Source organism: Pelecanus crispus, chromosome 5 (genome assembly GCF_030463565.1).
Source record: "Pelecanus crispus isolate bPelCri1 chromosome 5, bPelCri1.pri, whole genome shotgun sequence".
NCBI classification, from domain to species: domain Eukaryota; kingdom Metazoa; phylum Chordata; class Aves; order Pelecaniformes; family Pelecanidae; genus Pelecanus; species Pelecanus crispus.
The window spans coordinates 63175412-63202148 of record NC_134647.1 but is presented as its reverse complement, the minus strand read 5'-3'; the positions used below and the strand labels follow the sequence as shown (position 1 = coordinate 63202148).

At 37.6% G+C, this 26737-nt stretch overlaps 1 protein-coding gene across 1 annotated transcript in view; it reads right to left on the bottom strand.

Annotated features, from left to right (window-relative positions):
* The window catches only part of ITGB3BP (integrin subunit beta 3 binding protein), a 32104-nt gene extending 7887 nt beyond the window's left edge, over positions 1-24217 (bottom strand). Inside the window, exons 1-7 of the mRNA XM_075711217.1 lie at positions 24213-24217; positions 20110-20152; positions 14425-14563; positions 7198-7270; positions 3650-3728; positions 2434-2527; positions 374-433 (exon numbers count right to left, since the gene is read on the bottom strand). Coding sequence (XP_075567332.1) covers positions 374-433; positions 2434-2527; positions 3650-3728; positions 7198-7270; positions 14425-14563; positions 20110-20152; positions 24213-24217 — 493 coding nt within the window. The remainder of the gene's footprint in view (positions 1-373; positions 434-2433; positions 2528-3649; positions 3729-7197; positions 7271-14424; positions 14564-20109; positions 20153-24212) is intronic.
* Positions 24218-26737: the final 2520 nt, after the last annotated feature.

Here is a 26737-nt window from a genome sequence, read left to right as displayed (position 1 = left end):
GGAGAGAGAGGAAGAACAAGGATAACTGATATACATAAAAGGTATGTAAAGTCTCTAGGACCTGTCTGCACTTATTTCTAGACCATGCCTCAAGTGCAAGACCATTAATCATTTCTTCTCCTTGCACAGTTTTATGGAGAAATACCCAATACAATGAACATAGCTGAAAAGATGAAATTTATATGCGAGTAGTTCAAAAGTTTAGGCTAGCCTGCATGTTTAGAAGAAACACATTCTAAAAAACATTTGATTATCATAATTTTCACATACTAAAGGTTACCCAACTTATTTCAAGTGGAAAGAACTAAGAAGAAAGCAACTAAAAGGAATCAGCAAAACATATGTTACACAGGAGTTATAAAAAGTTTCTTACCTCGGGCAGGAAGTTCTCTGTGGTTTCTTTTAAACAGCTGCAGTTCTTCTGCTTGACTCACTAGTCAAATAAATAAATCTGAAATCAATAAATGTTGCCCCAGAGATTTCAAAGAAAATAATACCTATGGCTCCTTTTCCACTTTCAAAGCATTCGTATTTTTCTTCAAGAGATGACACCCCCCCCCCCCCCCATTTATGTATTATGGTCAAAAAAAATTAACAAAACATTTTCAAAATTAACAGAATTTTGAGAAGTTGTGCTTACAAGCCTTGTACGACATTTTTGGCCCCACTTTTGCCTTTGAGTGCTGACATGGTGCTTTGTTCCCAATTCAGAGATGGAGGGAAAAGATGATTTCTTTCCCATTTTGAAAGCAACAAGAAGCTAACAGGAAGAGTGGACGTAACAGAAAATGTCAACAATAGGTCTGACATCTCATTTGTGCAGTCTTACTGCCCTATCCACAGTGTAGGGCAATAATGTAAACACAGACTATTTTCAGAAAACTTCATTTCGTATAAGAAAACATCTGGTTATATGCATTACAGTGGGAACCAGTACAGTGTATACACATGCAAAATGAAAACTGAATGAGCATTGGAATACAAGTCAGGAAACAAATGGTAATTTAAACAACGGTAGCTGCTGGAACTGCGTGGTGCATAAATTCCACTGCTGGGGCACATGCACCTAATGCATTAGAAGAGTCACAGTGCTCCTTGGTAAGAAAAATTCTCTAGCACCTTGGCTTTACTGTCCACCTGTTTCCAACTGTGAACAAAGTAGCAGTCCCAGTGACCCTAGGTTTTGTTCTCCTGTAGCTAGTTCCAGTGTTTTTACACTCTGCAGAAAACAGAGCAACCAGACAGGTTGTAGAATAATGTACACCAGCAAAACGTCACATTTGCTGCAGGTTAAGAAATAGTTTTATGTTCTTTGCATGCTTGTCCAAAGACTGGACACAGGGGTTATGCATATGCATATATTATTCATATTCCCTGGTCAGCTGGAAACTAGATTATCAGGGGTTGGTATGAAAAGTCTACAAGAACAATGTTATATATGCAAACCTTTGAGGAGAAGTAGTGGTAGGTAGATGCAGTCTTAGATACACACTTACACCACAAACATGCCATGTGGGTACAGATAAAAGATGTTGCTATTGTGAAAACAAATGAACAAACTGTTCTGAAGCATAAAGATTGGGGCCCCCTTGGTACCTACAGCTACCTTTCACCACTTAACTTTTAAAGGACTTGGTAAGGGAAATCTTTATTTCTTCTCCCTGAAAGCAAATAGTTTTCTTTTTTCCCCTGCTATTATCCATAACTCAAGTTTTTTGCATTAGAGTATTTCCCCATCACATACTCCCTGTCTAGTTGCAGAGGCAGGTGGGAAGACAAGTATGAATGCACTTTTCGCTGCTGAGGTTTCACATGTCCCAAGAACGTCTGACTTGGAGTAAAGATAAAAAGTTTCCTAAAAATGGACATATAAAAATGAAAATCTTTGGCTTTCTAGGTTCCTTTGCAAAGGTGTTACAGATGCACCATCTCTAAAGTGCCCTTATCCCAACACAATAAGCATCTGGTATGTCCATCATTTAAAGACACATGAATAGCAATTTTTAAAGACTGGAAACCTACATTCAGCCTAATCCTCCTAACAGGCAAACAAACAAAACAACTTCCTTGCAAAAAGAGAAGAAAGGCAATGCAATCAAAGTGCAAACACTTAGCCTAATCACTAGCTAACTACCCACTAAGTATCTAACTATTTACATGAGAAAAGGTGTTGCTCTTGCAAGTTTTTCCTCCCCATCTGTGACTGTGAGTTAGAAGAGTGGACCATTGGGGCTGCCTTTCTTTTATGTCCCTGGCTGGATGCACAAGGACATTCAAGGTGCATTTGTCCTGACCAAAAGAACTCACACGTCAGAGTCCTGGGGTATAACACTCTGTTGTAAAACAGAGTGGGGTATGACTCTAAGAAACGTTTGGAGTGATCATTGTTAAATTGGTATAAAGGGGATAAATATTATTGAAAATCCTCCTTACTTAGCAATTGGGTTTTCTGCACTTCAGCACTCAAGATGCAAGGCGAGTCTGAGACACCAATAATATTTTCAAGCTCTCTACTGCCCTCTAAGGCCTGGAAAAAAAACGTAATTAAAGACATTGTTAAATCTCATTCCCAAACTACCTACTTAGGCGTCTACAGCTTATTAAAAACATCTCAAAGAAAGAACTTTTGGAAATTTTTCATAAGCTCTAAATGATGCATGAGACTCCATGTCACAGAAAGTCAACGGGACTAGAAAGTTTAAGGGTGTAAGAACATATGGTACTTTTGAAAATGGCATTCAGGTGCCTTTTAAAGTGTTACTTAAAAATCTCCTGTTATTTACGCTTCATTTGTAAGTCTTCAGCTGTTTAAACAGATTAACACTTGATCCCCAGAAAAGCGATCTTGGCGCATGTACAAGCTTGCTATAATATCTTAGCAAAATGGAAATCTACAAGCATTTAAGATTCTATTGAACACACTCCTCAGTGTCTCACAGTAGACCTAAAACCATACACTATCAAACTCAGGAGAAATATAAAGGATTTTTCAATAGCGTTTTCTAAATGAACTTTTCAATTAAAATATTTTAAGTTAGTACCAGTCTTTTTTGTAAATAAAATATTGTCAGACCACATATGCAGGTAAAATAAATCAATGCAATACTTCAAGTACACTGAATTATTTCTCAGATATTGATATACAGCAACGAACCTGGTGCTAAATTTATTCAGGAAACAAAATGTAAATAAACCAGAAAAGTGATTTGCATTTTAGCATGTATTAAACAGACTAATAAATGATGACACATTCGTGGTAAATTAAATAGTACAATCACTTCAATGCAAAGGGATATTTAAACTTCATGGACATAAAAATCTATGCAGTAATGAGTCATACTTCAAGTTACAAATAATAGTTGATAACTACTTCTTATGCTTTTATTTGTGTACAAAATGAGGAGTGATACAAATTAAAAATGGTGTACTTGGAAAAGCAACTCCTCTAGTTTAAAAAAAATTCTACTAAATTCTGGGATTTTTTTTTTTTAATTTATTTTCTGGATTTCCAAGTCAAACCTGCTTGGTTTCAAGTATTTTATTTGCTTGCCTATTTCTTACAACTCAAATGTTGCATATAAGATTTTATTTTTTATTTCAAATCCTATATTAAAAGTAGATTAAAAAAATAAGTCAGTGTAAATCAGACCTGCAGACTTGTCAGATTTGCTCTTATTTTCATAATTCTAACCAATGAACTTTTCACTTTGGACTGCAGTTCCATGAACCTGCATAAAAAGTTAAAATAAAACAATTTCAGTTAGCCACATCCCCACTTGCTGAAAATCAGTGTTTACAATGTTTCCCAGAGTTTCTTCACATTGTAATCAGTATGGATCTAGATAAGCTGTGAACAGATGGCCTGTGCAACCTGATTGTGTCATATAACACCGAATATAACTTACCTTTGGTTAGGATTTATATGCAAACTGCCAAAAATATATATATCCTAATTTTAACGATAGGAACTTGGGTTCAGCAATATTAGAGGATTTTCTTATGATCATGCAGGAAGACGATGTTAAAAACAGGAATTTAACCCATTTGTTCCTAAGAGCAGGAATTTAATCAAGAGGATGAGCTCCCCAAACCCACGGGCTGTAAGACTGTATGACACTGCTTGTAGCCATAGGAAACAGGAGAAATTAAAAGTGAGCCCAATAGAGACACCATCGCATGATCTTATTTGTTCAGCTTTGTTGTACTGACTCCCCTTTTAAGTCAGAAATACATTTTACTACCAGTGTAAAGACGGTCAGCTTTCAGAGTTTAAGGGGTTTTGCAATAAAAACTACAATAACATCCAATCAGATTAGATCTAAATGGCAGACTTTAATGCATGACTAAGGATTTGCACTGAATATGTATTGAAAAAAAATCCTGCAAATGAATGTTTAGGCTATTTTCTCTTTGAAGCAATTAAACATGCAAATCAAATGGAGACAACAGAGAAATAACCTATTTACTGCTTCCTTCCACAGAAGGGAAAATTGCCTTTATAAGAAACCCCAAATTTAGGAAGAGAACTACTGTATGGGAAAAACTTATCACTGTTGCATTTCAACATGGCAACAGAAGGCTATGCAGAAAAAAAAATGCTAATGTCAGTGTATTGTACAATATATTTTCCACCTGTAAAAACAAAACGTGTGGAAGTTCACATAAATATTACTGTGTAGGTGTTAGTTTATAAATGTGTTTTACTGGCATGGCACTGACTGCTAGTCTTCTGAAAATCTTGCAATTTTTTTAAAAACATACTGAGTTAGTGAATGCAAACATTTACAGATCAATGAAGACTATGATTACTCAAGTTGTTCTGCAATTCAGGTTACTACCACTAAGAAACAAGTCTATATGTGTTGACCAAGGGATTTACTGAACCACAAAAAAACCCCAATTAATCAGTTTACAGCTTTCCACTGGTATAACTGTAAGATTTTACTTTTTATGATCTAACATGCCATCCAAACAAGTCTACTACCTGCTAACCTCCATCACTTAGAAGATACTTACTGTCCTACAGCAAAGAAATTTCAAGCTAATGGTGGGGGAAATCCATTACAAGAAAGAAACCCAGCAAACACATTGAGAGTTCAAGTGCAATAATCAAAAGGAAGAGCTACAACTTCAAAAGTAAGAAACATAATATTTAGTTGAGTAAATGTCACAAATATTATTTGTTAGTAAAACAAGAAATGCATGCATAAAATATCTAGCCTGAAGGGAATTTTCATCTGGAACACCAGGTACAACTGTGACACGAATATTTAATACACGCAACAGAATACAGAAGCAGAGTAACAGAATCAACATATACTTAAGCATATGATGAAAGAAACCCACTAAAGTACAAAACACCAACTCTTTAAAGTTGTTTAACTAGCTTGCATGAATACTGCACTAGCATGGTGATACTTCTTCCAGTGACACAAGCTGCAGCACAGCAGTTGCACTCTGCCTTCCATATCAACAGGACTTACAGTATGACCTGTTGTCGGAAGCAGGAACACAAGGAAAGTACAAAGAAGCCGGACAACAAAGGAGTATGTAGGCAATGGAGGTTTGCATTACACTGAGAGGTGAGCTCTTAGTGACAAACTGGGGTAATAGGAAACGCACCTCAGATTTTGGACAGAAAGCGTGCCAGATTTTGGACAGAAAGCGTGCCAGACCTACAGACAGGAGAATTTACATAACAATTTTAATTGGATGCAGAGGCACCGGGCCTGAATGAAATACAGGACAGTGACATTACACAGAATGATAAAAAAAAAAATATAATGCTCTAGAGGAGAGAAGAGGAGATGTGGTATAGCCGTGTTGATGCTGAGCTGTGAATTAGACTTTCTCAGATAGATGTCAAAGATCTATGTCAAGATTCCACCAGAGGACAAGTTGAAGCATCAACCAAAAAAGCAGGACAACACAATAGGATAATAAGATTTCAAGAACAAAAATGTAGACAGTGTTGAAGAATGATAATAAAGAATTTTTTAAAAATTTTTGCTAATAAGAGATCACAAGAGTCTCTTTTGAATGCAATTTCAGTTGAGTAAAAAGGATGGAAATGGATGGGGGACTATCTAGGAGAATATTGTATTAGCAGCAAGAAGCATGAACATGCTCATTGAGGAAGGAAACTTTCAGATTTTTAGCTAGACTAAAGCTTAAACTCAAAGTAGCTTTGCTGAGCATACACAAGTTCCATATTAAAAAACCTCATAACTTTCAGGCGTCCGAATTAGGTAACTTCCCATAAAGATGAAAGGCATCCCTGATACTATCCAACTTACAGAGGTTCACAGCTTTCCGCTTTTTCACCAAGTTCTATCATAGATGAAACAAATATTTCCTTTAACTCTTAGGGATGGATGTGTTTGTTTTGGCTGAAATACATAACACATTTAGCCTGACACCTCACTGTTGGCACACAAAAGTTTAGTTCACTTTTCAGCTAAGATTTGGCGATGTTATAAACAAATACATTTTTCATAACAGAAAAGATCAAGCAATACTAACAACATGAGACACTAGCAGCCTTACTTCTAATACATTTTATCACTTCTTCCTCACATCTATCAAGCTTAGGAAAGCAGTTTATCAGATACTTCACCTGAAACGTTTATTTAAGTGCTTTACTAACTGTGGACTGCCCAAAACCCATTAATGTCAGGAAGGTTATAGCTTAAAATAAGATTGTGGCAGAAAAGACAAGAATTTGAAAAGATTTTGCAAAGCAAATACGAAGTTTCACCATGACCATCTGTGGCTGGTTTTTAATCAAAAAGCGTCCTGCATTACTGGCCCTGTACCTTTGGCAGTTAATGCTTCCAAAAATAAGGTAAAGGAATGTACACTTTCAGAATAGTCTGGAAAGGCAAAACATACCTTCCTTTCAGTAGTTCAATTACATATTTCATTATGTAGTACTATTAGCGTGACTCCTGTAACTGGCAGTGACATATGCCCCACACTACCAGTGAAAGAGAACTGGCTGGACAGTTTGTATTGCAAACCCTGCATTAATCTGTACCTACAACTGTAAGCTGACCATTCAGTGCCTTTGAATATCCAATCCTGGGGAACTGGAGGTATTAAAAAAATAATCGCTATTGATTTAATTCTGTATGAAATACTAATCTTTTGTAAGTAAATATCACAGCACTGCACCCACAACGCACTTAATACACTTACGCATTCTCCTCTGTTTGAGGCTGCCCTCTTCTGGATAGTCTGCTTTTTGAAGCATTCTGCTCAGTTCCATCTCCTAGGAGGTTTATAAGAAAGGAAAGAAACAATAAAGATGAAAATAAGGTATCAAATATTTGAAGCACATGAAAAAGGTGTTAGTATGAACCCTGACTGTGCAATGATCTTTTAGGAAGAGAAAAAAACCAAAACTCACTTATGAAGCAGGACAGATTTCCTGGCAATGAAACACACTAAGTTCACTATAATTTACTCTTTTGTAATTTGACCTCTCATCAATTCACATTACATGTGTATTTGTAGAAACCTTGGGACTACAGTATTAATCACTGGAAGTTAGTATAATTCTGACACATAGTTACTGTGTTCTACTCAGAAGCTTTTTATCCTATTAACTGCCTAAATACAGCATATTAGCACAGAGCATTATAATGAAAATGCTGTAATGACTGAGCAATGAAACCTCCATTTTCCTTTAATAAAAAGTGCCTGGTCCCCAACTCCATCTTGTAAACAACTACAAAGAGATACTGCAAATTAGTTCCAAAGGCTCTGACATGCTATATTGACAATATAATATTCTAGCTCGTCATATGATGGGGCATGATAAATCATATGTTGGTTGCCATTATTCCATATGGCGAGCCATATTTCTGTATTTCAGTGCACTGATATTTTGAGCAGACACATATTTCTGTGAGGAAACAGGAATAGGAAATTACCACAAAAGTCCATTCCCATGGATTTGTTAATAAAACCTAGGCTCACATGTGGTGGTGGTAAACTGGTGGACTGCCTTTCTGTCACCATAGGTTGGGCATTCTTAAATGACCAGATTTCGAGACAAGCATCTAACACACACTGCTCTCCCAAAGCAGGTGGACAGGGGGATGTTTTCAGTGATACTGATTAGATTAAGCAAGTGCTGCACTAAAATAATATCTTTGGCTCACTGCCTGCTATCTATTTGAGATTGTTCAACAACCACTTACAAAGGCCTCATTATGTATATCATTATGTATAACAATACACCTCCGATCACAAAAGACTTTCTGAATTTCCATCTATTTACAAAACTTATCACAACCTAGATAATTCAGACAGAAACCATATTCAAATAAAAACAGATTAAAATTTTATCTTGTGTATCAATTACTATTGTTTTTAAAGTTAGTAGATTAGTTTGTCAATTCTGCTTGCCCTCCAATTAGCATATCAGAAGGGTGATGTACTAGCAGAAAAAAGTACTGCATCCCTCCTAACTAATACTTAAAAAATAGTATATACTGTCGCATAGGATTCCACAGTACAATAGCCTTTGGTGAACCTCCTGAAACTAGTGAGGCCAGAACTATTCATGTTATTGTGCTCCACACAACCTATATGGTCACCTTTCAACACCAAGTGTTGTATCTGTCTAGGTTCCAGTAATAAAGAGGTCACATCTGAATAGCAGAAATGATTTCTGTTTAGTTGTGGCTGAAGTTGAAGACATTATATAATGTGGGGTTTTTGTAACTTCCACGTTAAGAATTTTCTCCCTCAACAGTATCAGTCACGCACTCAGTCTCTCATTTTCTACTGCAATGTAAAAGCTCCCTTTTTTGGACACAGTTCTATTCTCCTATTGAAATGGATTTCTTTTGGATCTGATACTCATTAAAGGCAAAATGGTGGAGTTGTATGCATACATACAAAGGGGCAGAGGCATAATCATGCATTCATTCTTTTTTTTCTCAAGACAGTTTTCCCCTTAAACAATGAGCTCATTAGTGCATTTGACAATTAGTGACTTAGAATTGCATAACAGTAATTCAGCTTTAGAGTTCATTGTACTTGTAGCCAATCAGACTATACTCATGTATCCAAAACCCAAGAAAGATCTTTTTTTCTGGTGCCAAAGAAGTTCACAAGGTGTTTTAAATTAGTTCTTATCTACTGTCCCTCCAACAGATGCATACACGTTCTTACAAATGCTTCATACTGAACAGCTGTTATTGTAAGGTGAAATTCACCTTTAAGTGAAAGGAGGAAACTACAACAGGTCTTTACCGTGGCCTTAACAAATGCATTGATCCTCCGGAATGAGGTGCATTCCACATTTCACTGTAATACATCTCCTTTCTGACATCAGACTAAAAAAGAGAGACCACACTCAGCATTAAACACTTTGATTTCTTCTTGCTAGAACTAAATTATTACATACAAGTATCAGCACTCAAGGATAAATTAACTTTTAATTTTAATGTTTTGTAAAACATCTAGAAATACCTCAGAACGACAAGGTGCTATAAAAGTTTAAGCTGTTCCACTACAGTAGCTAAAGGTTAAGACCCCAAAAGATTTCATTTTAAATCTAAGTACTTATAGAACTTGCACTTAAATCAGTCATCAATTCTCACAGATACAACAGATACAACTTGTAGACCAGTACTATGGAATGGCAGAATCCTGGAGTGACTTGAATAAAAATAAATCCATTTAAAATAATTCTTAAAAATATGTTAGCCAACAACGACGAGAAACTAGTGAAGATTTAGTATTCTGTTATTTTAGAAATTTATGTCATAAATGGGTTGTGAGATTTTGGGTAGTTATGCAATACATGAATTATCAGGCAGCCCAATAGGACATACACTGGACAACATCATAAAGACACACTATCTTATAATTGGGTCAGTTCATGTCTTCTCCTAAAAAAAATGTTACAGAATGCTAAGATTGTTCAAAAGTAAGTATTTAGCCCTTTTTGAGGCACTCTTCCACACTGTTATTCAGAAGAAGGTCATGTTGATAAGTAATTTCCATCTGTCCCCTCAGTGAGATAGATGCATGCAACTTTGTGTACTTCACACAATGCAAAATAAGCTTTCATGGCTAACGGCATTAATTTTGTAATAATTTTCATTCTGTTGTTTTCTTACATATTGTTCACAGAAAAACAGTATTGATTATACTCTAACACCTCACTTACAGGTGATATGCGTAATCCTTTAAAACACTACGACACTTTCATTTTAAGTGTCTTTTCAGAAGGAGAAAAGAAATTGTGGGTTTAAAGGACAACCTGAAACCTGTGGTATAAGCTACCACCATCTTGTAGCTATATGAACACAGGAAGAAAAGAAAAGAAAAAAGATGGCTAGTACTACATTACTGAATAATTATCCATCTAAATGTCAGCTATGATCACGTGATCAGTCTTTTTATAGGCAAAAAGAACGTTCCCCTATGTCCATACTTAATATCAGTATGGAAATACTGTACATGTTCACCTTTCCCATTGACATCCTAATATATAGGCATTTTAATACAAGACATTTTGCCCCCTTTTTTCTTTCACCTAAGAGATAAAGGCTTGTAATGCAAATGCAGATATGCTGAAAGTTTTAAAACTTGTAGTAGATTTAAACATTTGTGTATTATCATGTGTTGTGTCACCAAAAAGGCATTGACTAAAACTGAAGAGGCCATTAAAGCAGGTAATTAAAAACCTGGAGGGATATTCAAGAGAACATATCTAAAGAGCCATAGAATTTTTAATTTTGTATCTGACTGCTATCATTATATACAACTTTAAAAGCTTTTTGCAAAGGTAAGTGTTAAAGTGCAGGTGGACATCGCCAGGTTGAGGTATAGTTTCATACTCTGCAGACAACCACAAAATTAAAATCTGCATTTATATATAAAAAAGTAGAACGTTTTTTTCAGAATTGCTTTTGTGATGTGGCAATACTAACAGAAAGCTTACTGCTCCCAGTGCTTCAGACTGTAGTCAATGGGGACACAGACTGTTCTAATCTGATTCTTCCCTCAGGATACAGACAATCTTAATTCAGCGATCATCAGTGGCTAGGTATGACATGCAGTCACTTTGCTTGAATCTGAATACTTATTGCTCCATTCTGGGTGAGAATGTAGGATGCCACATCATGACAAAACAATTAATTGAAGTATGGTATGAGCTGACCTTTCCATGACATGACAGATGCCAGTACAGGCATACCAATTGATTGCACTAACAACAGCCATATCTCTGCTCTGTCGGAGAACACCTATTAGCAACTCTTCTCATTGAAAGGTTCCTTTGTACAGGATGAAGAGATTCATATTTACCACGATGAAAAAAAAAAAAAACCAAACCAAAAAAGACACATAGGCTCTTCATTTCATCCAGGAAGTACCATCAAATCCTGAGACTGCTGTAGGAGTTAATACATACAAACACAAAATTTCCTTCTTACTGATGAAAGCAGAGACTGCCATAGAAATCCAACCTGGGAATACTTTGAAAATACCTTTCTCTCTATAGAAAAATAGAGTAGATAAATTTACATGTCAAAGACATAAGGTCCCTAACAAACTAAGTCAGAACGCTGCTCACTGGAAGAATTACTTTTCACGGTAAGAAGAAAGTTGGGAAAGAGAGGGGTTAGATTGCTATCTAAATTGGTTTGAACTCCAAGGAGAAAACTCAACATGTAGCCAGGGATATCTGTGGGAATACTTAAGACAATGCTTTAAGCAACTTCGTTGAAGAGGAAAATAATCCCAAGGACAAATTGTTTATAGTATTTTAAGAATGCGGGGATCTATACTTTAAAGTATATATACTTTAAAGGCCTGATAAAACGTCACTTAAGATTTCTGGATGTGAACTAAGTGCAAGTGTGGAGATACCCACCATGCCAAATAATAATCCTTTTAGGAATCAAGAAGCAGCCATTAGTTTTGAGAGGAGGAATTGTTCACAAGACAGGGTAGGCACTGTGGCAAAGATCCTTACTTTCTGGTACACACAGGCTTACTCCCTCAATCCCAAACTGGGAAGTACATAAACCAGGCCTTTCATTGCAAATCTCAACATAGTTCTCAAAAGGCCACAAAATTAAATGTGCATCAACTGCACATATCTTAAATTTTGTGAAGGCAAGGGTGTTCTAAAATACAGGTCCTTTCAATATACCAGGTTTGCACAACTAGTTGAGACATGCTATCACTCACTGAAAGAACGGGGAGAAATTAGTATAATTCTTCCTCCAAAGGCTTCTTGGAGTATCAATGGTTGAAACAATCATTTTTGTACTAGTTCCAGGGGTAAATGCCCAATTCAAAAGCATAGCACTGGCAGAGAAGAACAACTGTTCTGGGGAGAAGTGGAATCAACAAGAACTTGGTAGGAAAGTTGTGAATATTCCAACTGGCAGCAAGTGCACATGAAAAACTCAACTGTGTTAAAACTGTTTGATAAACAGGTAACGAGGACACAAAGCCAGGTCATAATGAAGACTGGCAGTATGATAAAGAATTAGGATATAGGTGCTTCTGTTTAGTTTCCTAGCATGACTACTAATTAGGAAAAAACAACCCAACCCAAAATCTCTACACACAGGCCTGTAACTATGCATAGCTATACTGCCACCAAAATACCTGATACTTCCATGCTTCCTCAAGTACTCTGCTATTTTTAATAAGGAAAAGGGATGTAATGCTCAGCAATTGTAGTATTTTCAGCTTGAAGGCTTCCAGTAATTTTCATTTTTTGGTCAGCCAGCTTTGACAGAATCCCAAAATTTCTTGATCACATTCCTTTAAAAAAATAAAATCCCTTTTTTCCTAGAGCAAAAAATCCACTTTTGCAGATCCATCATGTGAGCATATGGTGCAACAGCTAGTGCAAAAATCTGCAGACATCTAGATAAATTTCAAACAGTGGTTATTCTATCCTGCTCAGAATATTTCTACTCATCATAATTCATGAATGTTAGTGAGGCCTCAATTACTGCACATAAATTCCAAAATATATGGGGCATAAAAAGCTCTTTAACCCAACAAAAAGGCATAACAAGAACTGATGGCTGAAAATCAAAGCCAGACAAATTCAAAATCAGACAGGAGAATTTTTTTTTTTTAATAGCAAAGGTAATCGAACATGGAGCTTGCTAACAAGGGAAGTGATGGATTTTTATTGTTATTTTTCAAATAATTTGAAGTCTTCAAATCAAGACTTAACCATATTCTAGGAGTTCTATTGCAAGGAAATAAAAACTCTTGGGGTCTATATGGGAAAGATGACAAGAAAGTCCCTTTGTTTTTTGTTTTTTGGTTTTTTTTAATATAAAAAAGTCACACCAGGTGACCTAATGGTTCCTTAACGCTTAAAAAGACCACAACCTATATAGCCATGAAAGCAGGTTAGTCTACTGGAAATATACTTCTTGAGCAGTCATAGTTTGCATCAAAAACTGTGACTGTGTAACTAAGTGGACATATATACTAAAGTGAACTGGAAATAATATAATCATAAAAAGGCATTTTTTCTGAGAGCTAATGACATTCAGTGTTACGTTAGATTAACTAAAAATTGCCTTGAAGTACCTCACTATGAAAAACAATAGTAAAAAATTATGTAAAAGAATGCAAAGCAGAAGAGTTTAACTAACTGAATTTGCCTTTTAGCTTTGATTTGATAAAATCTACATAACTTCCAATATTCATAGAGAAAGACTCAGAGCTGAGAAATGCTGTATGCATACACACACACGCAAGAATTTAGCACCAGAAACCTGGAAGTACATATACCAGGCCTTTCATTGCAAATCTCAACATTGTTCTCAAAAGGCCACAAAATTAAACATGCATCAACTGCACACATCTTTTCTTTCCAGTTCTCTTGACCACAAGAGAGTACAGATCTCAGCTGTGTATTATAAACAATGGATGGCACTGCCTTGCAAGAGTAAACCAGAACTTCCTTGCAATAATCTGAAGTAGCATACAGCAACCTCAGAACATCTCTCCATATAATCCAAGGAACAAAGTCACTGTCAGTAGCGCATACAAGCTCTGCAAGTGAAAGCCGGGACTTAAAAAGAAAGCAAACAAAGGACATTGCTAGCATAAACATGCCAAACCAGTGGAATAAATAGAATTATTGACAAAAATGCCAGTGCAGGTTTTTTTGCTGAGCCAAAGTCAAACTTTTTAATATTGATCAACAGTAAGCAAAAATTGTTTCATAAATGAGTTGTTTCATAAACACACCCAAGATTTATACTGAAAAGATTCAAGCTTTAAAAATCAACATCAGCTTTTCCAAAAGAGATTACAATTCTTTAAGAGGAAATCAAACATACCACAAGAGACATGTTACTAAATCAAGCCAATAACCACAAAAATGTTGCAGTAAGAAAGACAGAATGTTCAACTAACCATTTGATGGGCGATTTCTGAGATTTTGTGCATCTCCACTCATAGGAGATGAAAATGGACTCATTTGGCGTGTTCCTGTTGTCGGTGAGTAAAAGTCTAGATTTTTCTTTTTGGTCTTCAAAGGTGTTGCATCAGATGGCTAAAATATAGCAAAAGACAAAGAACCTAGATGAATATTGGCTAAAGATAAAGAAGTACCTATGTTCATCTAAAACTACAACAGTTGTAAACTTCCCTTTTGCAAACTAAATACATTCTGGCCTCTACCTTTCCTATCAGTACAGTTACATATTGCACCTCAAACCAGACAAAGCCTCTCTGAACTTTTACTATCTGGTAATAAATTTTTCTAAGTAATTCCTAACTTGATGTACTCCCATTTACGGAAAGCCCATGTTATATGTTGTGGTGGGTTGACCTTTGCTGGCTGCCAGGTGCCCACCAAGCCTTTCTATCACTCCCCCTCCTCATTAACATTAGTTTTACTCAAAAAAATAAAAAGCCCTTCAAACAATAGCCTCCCAGTTTTCATAAACAAAAAGTATGCGGTTTCCAGACATTTAGGTATTCTGGCATGAAAACCTGGGTGGGGTGGGGTTTGTTTTGTTTTGTTTTTGTTTAGTTGGGTTTTTTCTTTACAAAAGCAGTCAGAAACTGGTATTATTTTTCCTACAGTATTGAGAATTTAAGACACATGAACTATAAACAAGTATTTTTAGATTTTAATTCTATCAAAAGATAGTTATTTCTAATGATTTTCTAAACAAGTGTTAATTAAAAAAAAACCCAAGTGAGTCCCCAAAATCCAAAATTTTGTCTCTGGCACAGGATTTCAAATATGTCTAATGATATAAAAGGAGCTATTTAGTAATGTTAAAGGAATTGTGCAGAGAAGTTTTCAGAAGAACTATCCTGCAATTCTGAAACTCTAACTGGGATTATCTGGGACACAGTTCCACTCTCTAGATTGGATGCTGAATTGCAACTCCAAGAAACTGGGATTTCAATCCACTACTAATATACAGAAGAAAAAAACCAAACCAAAACCACTCTTTGTTTGCACGTAAAGGGCTTCCGCTCTAGTAACAACATGATTCCAGTTAAGCAGTCTAGCAGCTTTAAATAACACCATCAGTGACTCTGTCAGAAAGGAGACAGACATACACAGAAAAAGAACACAGGTAGCTTAAAGGAGACTCCATTGGCATCAGCAGCATCTTATTGTCACCTTACACTCTTAGAGAAACCACTCAAATGGCTACAGGATTTTCCAGGTAGCTGAATTTGAAGTATCAAGCAATATGCAGACTACCAGACCTACAGTACTTCACTGTTGTGTAACCAGCTGATCCAATAATTAAACAAAAGAGCTGGAAGGTACACCACGTAGCAAACTGGAAAACACAGCTTCAGAATGACAGCTTTCCCATTCTTGCCTACCTTTCATTTCAAGGAGATAAACCCAGCAGGCATGTAAACTACTGCTTCCAAACAAGGCTAGCCACCTCTAAAGAGGAAAATGCAAGTAGCACACAACTGATTTCACTGTATTAACATCTGTCATGCAAAGAATAAAGGGACATTTTGGGCAAAACCACTTTTTCCAGTCCCTTTCAAAATTTTCTCAAAGGGTTAAAGAAGGGCTGTCTAAACGCAGTGAAACAGACACTTTTCCCTATAGTTTAGCCATTTGTTTTTTCTCTTGGAAACGTAGTATCATCAAAGCAAATACCACAGAAAACCAGAATAAGAGATTTCTTCATTTTTTGTTACAATCCTGGGTTTGAGGAGCAAATTAATTTGTCTCTATTTTTGCAACTGTAGCAAGCAAAGGAATAACTCATCCACTGCCCAAACAACCAGCCTTTTCTACCAACTTGAGCCTCATCTGATCTGTAAAACTGAATAGCTATTGTTTGTCTTCATGTCACTCGTAACAGTCACTCAACTTCATACTGTATTTCTTCATTGGAAAGCTTTATTGTACATGATTATTCTGTAATCTCTTTAAGTTCCATTTATTATTCCAAGTATTAATGTCAAAAAAAAGTATAATAGGTAAGCATATCACACTGTTTAAATACCATGAATGAAATACAAAGTGAGGACCTGGGGTTTATATTCATTAAAGAACACACAGTTCTTAAGCCAGCTGTGTGTACGTGTGGGATCAGACAACATTATATTTGCACTTTGGTAACCGACATTATCACTGCAATTTCAAATTAATAACTCATTTATTCCCTTTTCATACTTAATCATATCTTGTCCTATTTCGCTGGAACAAGACCCTCGTGCTAGTCCTTTTTAGAACAGATTAAACAAAGGGCATACAAATCTTCAAGTCCAGTAAGGATTGCTCCGGGTGGGAATCTCCTGCATGCTCTGGGAAAAGGGTCTACTGGGGACATGGTTGAGGGCACAGGCAGTCTGAGTCCGGAGCATGGTACAGAATGGAAAGACAACTCTAAGGCGGCCTGAAACCTCAGAGGTTTAAGGTCTCACAAATACCCCCTGAAAAATTCAACTATGGCAATTTTGGATCTCAGAAGGGGTGTACAGGTGGCAAAAGCAGCATTTTTAAGGCCAACAATCAGGTTCACCAGGTAACATGTGTGAAAGCCACAAGTCATATCGGGATGCAAGTCATTTCAGATCACAAAGCTACATATACAAAGGTGACTTAAAGCCTCTACAATCCAGCAGGAACCCAGGACCTGGGAAAAGGCTACATTTCATTACTGAGTAAATTAATGATAGAAAATGTTAACATTTACATAATTAATATTAAATTGTTGAGGCGTTATAAGGAAACTGCTTCTAGAAGTATACATTTACAGAGGCAATAAATACAAAACTAGGAATATAAGCTGCACCTAGAAGTAAAATGTAACCCTCAGAAGTTTTCTTCTCAATTCCAGACAGTTTGCAGTTGATTTAAATGTCCTGAAGCACAATACTGCTATTTTTCACACCTACATGGATATGTATACTATTGTTATCTATATGAATGAGTGTTTTTATTACAGCTTCTACTACATTCTTGACTTCACCAAAATTTCAGGATGAGTTCTAGACGGTAAGGTGTCATACAAAAGATAAGCCTCCATTATTGGCTTTCAGTTTTCCACACTGCAATATTACTAAATTCCTCCTGATTATATAAAACTATAAAGAATGTTCAATATCCCCTCTAAAAAGAATACAGCACATTCTTATACCCCTTTCCTGCTCTTTACTACTGAACTCCTATTAAAACATCCTGATCTTTTAATCTCCTTCATTTGAAGTATTCTTGTGCCACTTGTACCACTGCCTATGTTCACACTCATTGCCTTTCACAGAATGATACAGATTCAAAGTACAATTTCTGCAATTATACTTTAAAACAGAGTGACAGTACGTTCAATTCTAATTCGGGTGAAGACAAAATACTGATTTATGCAATGGCATTATACTTCCAGTGCTGCTTGCTATGCCATTTCTGCTATATCTTACTGCACTTTTACACACAGTTTTGATGTTTTTCTTCTCCTACTCTGCCTTGAGTGGTTGCCCTTAATTTAGAACCTAACAGTGTTAGTATTGGTCATCAGTAATATGACTTACACTGTATTTCAAAAGATTTAATTTGCTGCCCACTTACCTACCTTTCTTATAGCTCCTGGAAATTACTCTGTCTTGTTTTAGTCTTGAATACGCTAAATAATTTCACATCAGACGTTTATACTCTTTTTGCAGTCTATCAGTACTTAATACCTGATGGAAATCTTCAGTCTGTTGTCACTAATATTTTGCCACATTCAAACAGAAGGAAGAAATATTTCAAATCCTCTTTAAATTAAATATTAATTACAGTAAAGTATCAATGCCATTTTAGGCATTTAAATGTCATCAAATCTCTTTTGTAACAGGGAGAATCTCCAATTTGCTTACACTTTCAGGGTATTCTTCCTGCTTGAACAGCAGTCGCCTCAGCCACCATATTTCTGGGTATGAACTAAGACTCCTCTGAGCAGCTACCTGGAAAAAGTTACTGTAGTACTTAGAAGGACAGTATTTATTTGGCAGTAAGACTTTCTCTTCCAGGAAAAAGAGTCTTATGATACCGTATCAACATTACAAAAGCTAAAAATGCTGATTTCTGATGTGGTTAGTTCAGGCATGCTTTGGGTAGTCTGACCAGCAGGTGGAATGAGGTCCCCCTGAATAACAGGAAAGAAATTGTAGAAACAGCAATGGATGCGGCAGAGCTAAAACAGGTACTTCGCACAAACCATTTGTGTGTATTACCTTACATTCCTTCTTACCTTCTGCCACGCTATTTAATTACAATACACTTTAAACCTTTGACATGCATCTGTTAGAGGCATCATATGCACTAAAAAACATAGTGTAAGCCTACATTAATGAGATTCCAGTAAAAGTTTTTATCATTCAGATGGGCTTTTGTTAAGCTTTTTGCTGCACAAGAACCTGAAATGTAGGTAACCATCAAGTAACTCTTTCTTTTTATCTTATGGGGAGCAGGTAAGGAAGGAACAGCTTTAAGGCAGAAAAAGAATTCCAAGTAATTTCAGCTGGACCACTCATCTACAAAAACGTTACTACAGCCCAAGAAACAGATGCAAAATTACAGTCACAGCTGCATTCTGAGCAGAACAAGTTGGGTAATTGTACACTAAGCTGCTAATTAAATTGCTAATGATTTTTTTTAGTGCCACTGCGGTATTTTGCCACCTTTGTTTAAATTAAAAAAAAAAAATCTAGAAAATTTTTAAAATTGCAAATTTCTATCTTGCTAAATACCAGTGAGACCTCCAAGTATATGCTGCATATAAACAAATCTCTTCAAAATGACCCAAACGTGGAGATTTATTGGGAGCTCATTTGCTGACCAGCTACTTCTCTGTATGTACTTTTCCAAAATTTTCCTTCCTTTAAACACTGCCATCCTTACAAGCTCCTCTGTATTGATGTCTGCAGCAACACCCACTGTTGATAGCAGCAGATAATAAACTGACATATGTCATGACATGCTGGTACTGGGAGTATACTATAGCTGCATTTACAAAAAATAATAGCAACAGTACAATTTTATTTTTATTGTGATAACTGTGGTGAAATTTATTGCAGTGTTAGTACTTTATTGTTTCATTATGCCAGATTAGCTGAGGGAGGTAATTATATCCTTGACATGAAAATGCCTTTAATGTTTTCATTTCAATTTTGCAGTTTATAATATGCAGCTTACAGCATTATCATAATTCCATATTGTTACATGTACAATTACATGGCAGAACATTTGCTTCCAGGATAATGGAGCTAATTTCTAATACATGATTTCACCAAGGATCTTAACTTATTCAGCTCTTGGGTAAATAGTGATGGCAATAAAAATATGCCTATTTCTCCATTATTTTCAAGTGATTCATGCAGATGTACATTACTTAAAGCCAGGCAGTTCTATGACAAATGGAATACAATAAATTTTACACTAATATTTTCAGCAGTAATTTTGTGCCTTGTTAAGATTTTTCTAGACAACATCCAATCTGTAACAATATAAATGCAGCTCTAATGAAATATCATGTTTATACACACATATATATGTGCATATAGATATATCTACAGACATATGTATACACACAGCCCAGATGATTCCATACACCAAAAAATACTTACATTATCTTTTTTAACAGTGTCCAACTTTAATGATCTCTTAACTCTGCAAGAGAAAAATATGGACAAGTTTTATGGTCATCTAGACATAAAGATTTCTGGTAGTAAGGTCTGTAATTGGTAATTTTAAAGATGTTTTCCTTTCTCGTGTTTTACATTTTTTTATACTACATAAGAAAACTAATGTCACCCAAAGCAAATACATTAACTGATTAAAATACTGTGTACCAAATACGTTGCTTGTTTAGAAAGATAAAGTGTTTGCATAAGAAAATCCAATTCTCCATTTTATACGAGATAAAAATCAAGACACTGAAGTGAAATCGCCCTGTAAATTTGTCTCTTTCTCAAAGACTATAAACAATGAAAAAATACAAAAGCATTATCATTTACATACCTTCTGAGCAAGGGTTGAAATTATTTTGCCATTAGTAGAAATAATGTATTAGGCATTTAAAACACAGGTACAGCCAAGGTGAAAAAAGTAGTTCTTCCCATCATTTTAGCTCTTAACATGATTCAGTGCTACCAGACTATGACTTAACTGGGGAACAGATGCTCTATGTCTTTACAGGTCCCCAAACCATAAGAAACTATTTTCTAGTCTTCTTCACTATACTGATTCAGGAACATGCCAAGCTCTCTCTGCAAAATCTGCTCTGCTGAACTGGATGCCCAGCTGTTAATGGCAACGCTAGAAGAGGAAAGCTGAATATTTATAATACTTTATATCGTACAGCTGTCTTCTAAAGAGCAGTCATCAAAATTTTATTGAATGCAGACTAAATGCTCAAAGGAAAGAAAGGTCAACATAAATTAAGACTATTTTTCCCAGAGACAACCGAAACTTTTTAAGCACATTCCTAAATCTTAACAATAGTTTAAAGCATTATATAAAACAACGAGGCAAAAAAAAAAAAATCAAAATCTGTATAAGAACAGTGCCCAAGAAACATATATATTATATCAAATTAAACAAGATTTAGAAAATACATCCTATTTCAAAAACTTAGTTCATAGTTTTCATCTTGGAAAAGAATGTTTTGACTTGTAAGGAATTAAGATGACCCCATTCCAAACATATCCTTTTAAAATTTATGTTTCTATTCCAAACCTGTAAATTCAAGTATTGGAAAAATAGAATGAAAACACATCTTTGAAATACAACCTAGGCAACAGTCTTATATGAATACTGTTTTACAACTATCTCTATTACAAAAAGGGGAAGAGAAGTACTCTATCTTAAAAAAAGCCAAGTAAACAGGTAACATTTAAATTAAAAAAGCGTGTGAACTTCTTGCCAAAGGGCAATCAAAGCTGTAACAGTTTGATGGAATTCTTTACAATGTATTTCTTTTTTAAATAGAAACCCATATTGCTTAAGGAATGCAGACTCCATTACATCTTCCACCCCAGTGGCAGCAGAGAAACATTATATTTATTAATACATCTACTCTGAAAGGATGCTCTAGGGGCCAATGCATTTGCATGTTATACTAAGACATGTTATGGTGGAAGTTTTTATGATGGACTTCAAAAGAAGCTGGAAGCCAAAGTAAAGCAGAATCTGGACTCAGCATAGCTGTAGGATGAAGACAAATGAGAAACTACATGAAAATCCCACTAAATTATAAACATTTAGAAAATTTCTTAGAGACAAGTTGTGAACTGGTCAAGACTATGTTCTTTAAAGTCTGCCAAGTACTGTGTACAGCAATAGAGTTGCAGACAGCCCAAATTTCTCTCTTCTGCCCTGCAAAACCCCTGCAAACACCCTGAGCTACGGCAGCAAAGAGGCAGCCTCATTCCAGGCAAGAACTTCAACATTGGAAGGAGCTGTACGGATACAATTTTGGCTTCAGGAGATCAACTTTCCCTCACTTTTCTCAATCCATCCTACCCGGCAGCCTGGTTTGCTTGTGAGCTTGCTTTTAATGATTGTCTTTCTGATGCCATAATGTGAGAAGGTTAATCTCAAAATCAGTTAAAATTTGTGCTCTTCGCCTACACACAGTCCCTGGCTAGGACCACTGAAACAAAATTCATCCAGACATCTAACATGAAGACCCAGTTGGCCGAAGTGTCTTCTCTCAGATCTTTCAAAAGATGAACACGGAAAAAACCCAATATGTGCATCTAGGTGCAAACAAAATTCCTAAGGTATTTTAGGAAATACCACAGAGGAAGAGGACCAGCTTTAGTTTGGTTTATCTTTTTTATATGGCCAGAAAAGCCTTGCTGTAGCTATGGTATAGAATCAAATGTCAGAGTATGAACAAGAAAAGGAGAGAGAAAGATGAGGCATATGTGATGACAATACAGAACAACTTATTTACCTGAGTTTCCTACCCTTGAATTGGTTCAAAATTCCCTGACAAGGCTTAATTTTCCTTAACTATGCAGAGTATGATGGCACATATTTATAACTAGCTGTACAACCTGCAATGATTATTTTGCCCATAATATTTATCAGGTTAAAGAACTATGTATGACTTCTATAGCGTGTCATTCATCTATCATTCCAGGTCATATCGTCAGTTCCTTGCTAATACTGGGAGACCTTTACGCACTTGAATAGTGCTTTGATGAAACCACTTATATGAGGAACTGCTTAACAGTGAGAGCCTAGGTATGCAATTTAACTTTCTATAAATAAATGGATTTTTTAATATTGTTTTTAATTCCACATACACTTACCCTTCTCTCCTTCACAATTCATTTATGAATGAATGCAATGGTAACAGTCACATACCGATTTAATGCACAAAAAAGAACATACAGAATCAGGGACTCAATTATATTATTTCATTAACAATACACGAGAGAGCATTGTAGTGCATTTTGAGGCCATTTCAGTTAGCTTCCTCTTAAGTTTCTGCTTTCACTGGGGAAAAAAGAAAATACCTCTATGCTATTTACATATTGCTTCATCTTCGAAACCTGCTAGCAAAAATGTCTTATTAATTGGAAAAGCAGAAAGGATACATGATCATTTTCTATGTTCTGCTTACATGGTAGTTAAACTCAATGTGCAACCAGTGAGAAACAGACTTAAACACCAAAAAAAAAAAATCAAAGCTTGTGTATGGATGTTTGCTTTGTATTACTGCTGTCTGGCATGATTACTTCAACTTCCAGTGGTCAAGAGAAAGACTGGCAGAAGCTGGAACCTATGTTAGCTCTAGCGCAAGTTATATGTGAAATTGCATAAGGAGCTGTAAACTGGGACAATATCCCAAGCCTATATATCAGCAGCATAAGTCTTATGGCCTCACCTTACTGCTGTTGAAGCTAGCAACATCCTACACATTTTCTTTATTGTTCTTCAGAAGCCCATGATTAGCAAAGACACACAAGAATAGCATCACTTACATGACTATTGCTTGATAAATTGCAAAGAATGGGAGAGAGAGGAACTGGATTTATTCGCATTGGAGACAATGCGAAGAGATACAGCCTGAGAGAAAACGGACACGGAACGTGTCACGCCCTTATCACCACAGGCCTACACCACCTTCCCACAGCAGCCTGCCGCACAAAACCCAGGTGTCAAACTCAGCACAACCCACCCATGACATGGCTCCCGTCACTCTTCCAGCCCCTACCACACAGCCTCACAGGCTTCAGCCATGGGGTGTGCAGACATAAGCAATCTTCCCCTCGACTGGGGAAGCCGGGAGCAGACGTGTAACATACAGACAGTACTACCCACGCCAGTGGGCATCACCCACCCAAACTCCGTCCGGGCAAGGCTCTGCCCCGAGGAGCAACCATCTTAAATGTTTCCCGCTCCCGTCCGGCAACTAGAAGACAGAGCTAGAAACAAAACCCGCCCTTCCCCACGCAACGGCGTGCTCCTCCCCTCTCCGGGATACCCCGAGGAGCGCAGTTCTCCTCAGGGAACGAGCTCGCCGCCGTGTAGGAAGCCCGCAGGCCGCCGGGGAGAAGCGCTCCGCCTCACGGCGTCCCGCACGGGCCCCCGCCCCGTCCCGCCGCGCCCTCAGGGCCACCCCGCCGAGGCGAGGCGCGGCGGCCAGCGGGGAGGAGGCGGAGAGCAGCGCGCAGAGCCCAGCTCACCCGCTCCGCCGCCCGTGCCCGATACCTACGACATTGCGGCGCCTGCAGCCGCTCCCGCCGCCTTTGCAGATCTCCCGCCGCCGCCGTGCACCGGTCAAACGCCGCCGGCTGGAAACGGCGCCGAGAGGGCGGGACGCGGCCCCGGCAGGGCGGGCGGAGGCGGCGGGCCGGGGCGGGGGAGCCGGCGCTCGTCAGGCCTGCGGGGCGGGGGCCGGCTCGTCGGGCCGCGCTGCTCCCGTGCTGGGTGCTGCGCTAAGGTAGGCGCCGGGCCGGCGGCGGCCTCCCCCCTCGGGAAGGTTTGTGCGGGGCTAGCTCGGGCGGGAGGTGAGGTGTGGCCAAACCTGGCCCCTCAGGGCTGCTGGGGACGCCGGGCAGGGCGGAAGGTCCCCGGCGGGCGGGCGGGAGAGTCGATTCCCATCCGAGGGGCTGGGGGAAGGGGGTCGTAATGCCTTTTGCGCGAGGGTGGATGTTAAATTCTGCCCGAAGACCCCTGCGCCCACCGGAGAGGGAGGTAATGAGATTCATGCGGTAAATGAGTTTCCTCGTTTCAGGTGAGCGAGGCCCGAGCGCCTGGGCTCGGAAGCTTCGCAAGCAGCAGTGCGAAGCGTCCTAGGCGGTGTGCGTTTGCTGTGGATGGAGGTGAACCTCGGCCTCGGACCCGCGGCCGGAAAGGTCAGCATTGCCAAGAAGGGTATGACTTAATTCCTGGTTGGAAGATGGTTTTTATTTGCTGGAATCATAGCAACTAAAATTGAAAGTAATAGGTTAGGCCGTGTTGTCCTCCCACTGCAGCTGAGGCCAGATTGCTCCCCGCCGTCTGTTTTGTCTAAAGTGTCATTTGTCCGGTAAAAATTTGACAACCTAAGCCATGGGGCTGCTGGCAGTGCTGTCACTAAGCTATCGCTCACTGGATTTCTGAGCAATGTATTGGCAGCAGTTCTTGGCAGAACGGTGGCCCATGTAAGAAATATCTCGGTAATGGGAAGTCTAAGGAGTATAAATGAGAGTTCACATTTTATAAACTAGTTACTGGAAAATTAACATTTATTCTTTTCCTCCTTGACTTTAACCTACTTCCATTTTGTGTGTGTAACACCGGTGCTTAATTATAGTGACACCCGTTTGCAGTAACCAGACTGTGTCACAGTGTCCCTATGGGGTCCTTCTAATGCCACTGTAATATTAAAGTGTCAGGCAGGCGGTCTGTGTATTATAAATAGGGTACTTCATCCATGATAAGCGATTATTATCTTTCTTTCCCAAGTGTAAAAGACCTATATAACTCAACAAGGTGCGAGTGATTTAGGCCTCCTGAGTAAAAATCCAATGAGTCCTGAAGGGGACCCTATGATGTCGTTGTCTTGTTGCTGAACTTCAGATATTCAATTTATTATACTGGAATATATTTTCTGAAGTCAACATTGGGTAAAATAATATGGGAGGCTGTTAGACCAACAGTACAACACGATTTAGTGTCCCTCTGTGATGGCCTTCTAAAAACTTTAATCACCCTTGGTAAAAGCAGAAAGCTGCTGTTAAAGTTTACTGGCCATTGGTGAGTGAACAGTATTAGTTACTGCTTTGAATCATTTTAGTAATTTAGAAAAAATGCACTTAATATTTTTTTCCGTTCATTTACAATTATATGGGTAGTTGTCTTGTACTTAAAAGGCCTAAGTTTTGTGAAGTTTTATGCACATTCTTAGCTTCAGACTTATTTATTTCTATTAATTATATTTAGATAACTCTTAAAAGTAGAATTGTGTGCTTAACTTCACATACTTGAAGGATTAAGGGTTACAATTTTGACCAATTTTACTATTAGCCATATGTTTTATTGAGTTATAACTGTAAAAACAGAAAACAAAAGCCCATTCTGGTACAGATTGGCACCAGAAAAAAAGATGTAATCAATTTCATAATTGTTATATCACTTTTTTAACACTTAACGTTATATGGTGTTTATGACGTTACACACTGTTTCCGCTGAAGCTGTGTAAAGCTACCCAGTTTTCCAGCTAAATCAGTCTTGGAAATATGAAAGTTGACTTTTGAGTGAGGGAGGAAATCCCGACAGCTATGCAGTTCAATATAAACATGCTCACATGTAGTTTTCACTGGAGGACAAAGGGGGCTTCTACTCTGCTGTTAACACCAAGAAATATAATAGAGAATCTGACGTGACATGAGTTAGTCATGATCATGCAGCCACAGAGCTCTCTCCAATGCGATAAGCGCTGCATCCATTCTTGATAATATTTATTTTGTTACTGTTGTTTGGTGAAAAAGTCTTTTAAATAATTCTGTGCCTCTCACACCTGTGGCCGTGTTTAAATTGGCATTTTCTTTTTTTTTTTCCTAAAAACACTCCACCTTGCTACTGCTGGTGAACTGTAGCAACAATGAGAGTGGCACTGGGAGCAAAACAGTGGTAGGTATGGTATGTTCATTAATTTACCATTGTGACAAATCATGCTAGGCATAGACAGTGGTAGTAAAGTCATCAGAGCCAACAAGTGTGCTTCTGTACAAATTCTCCCATTGTTCTGTCATT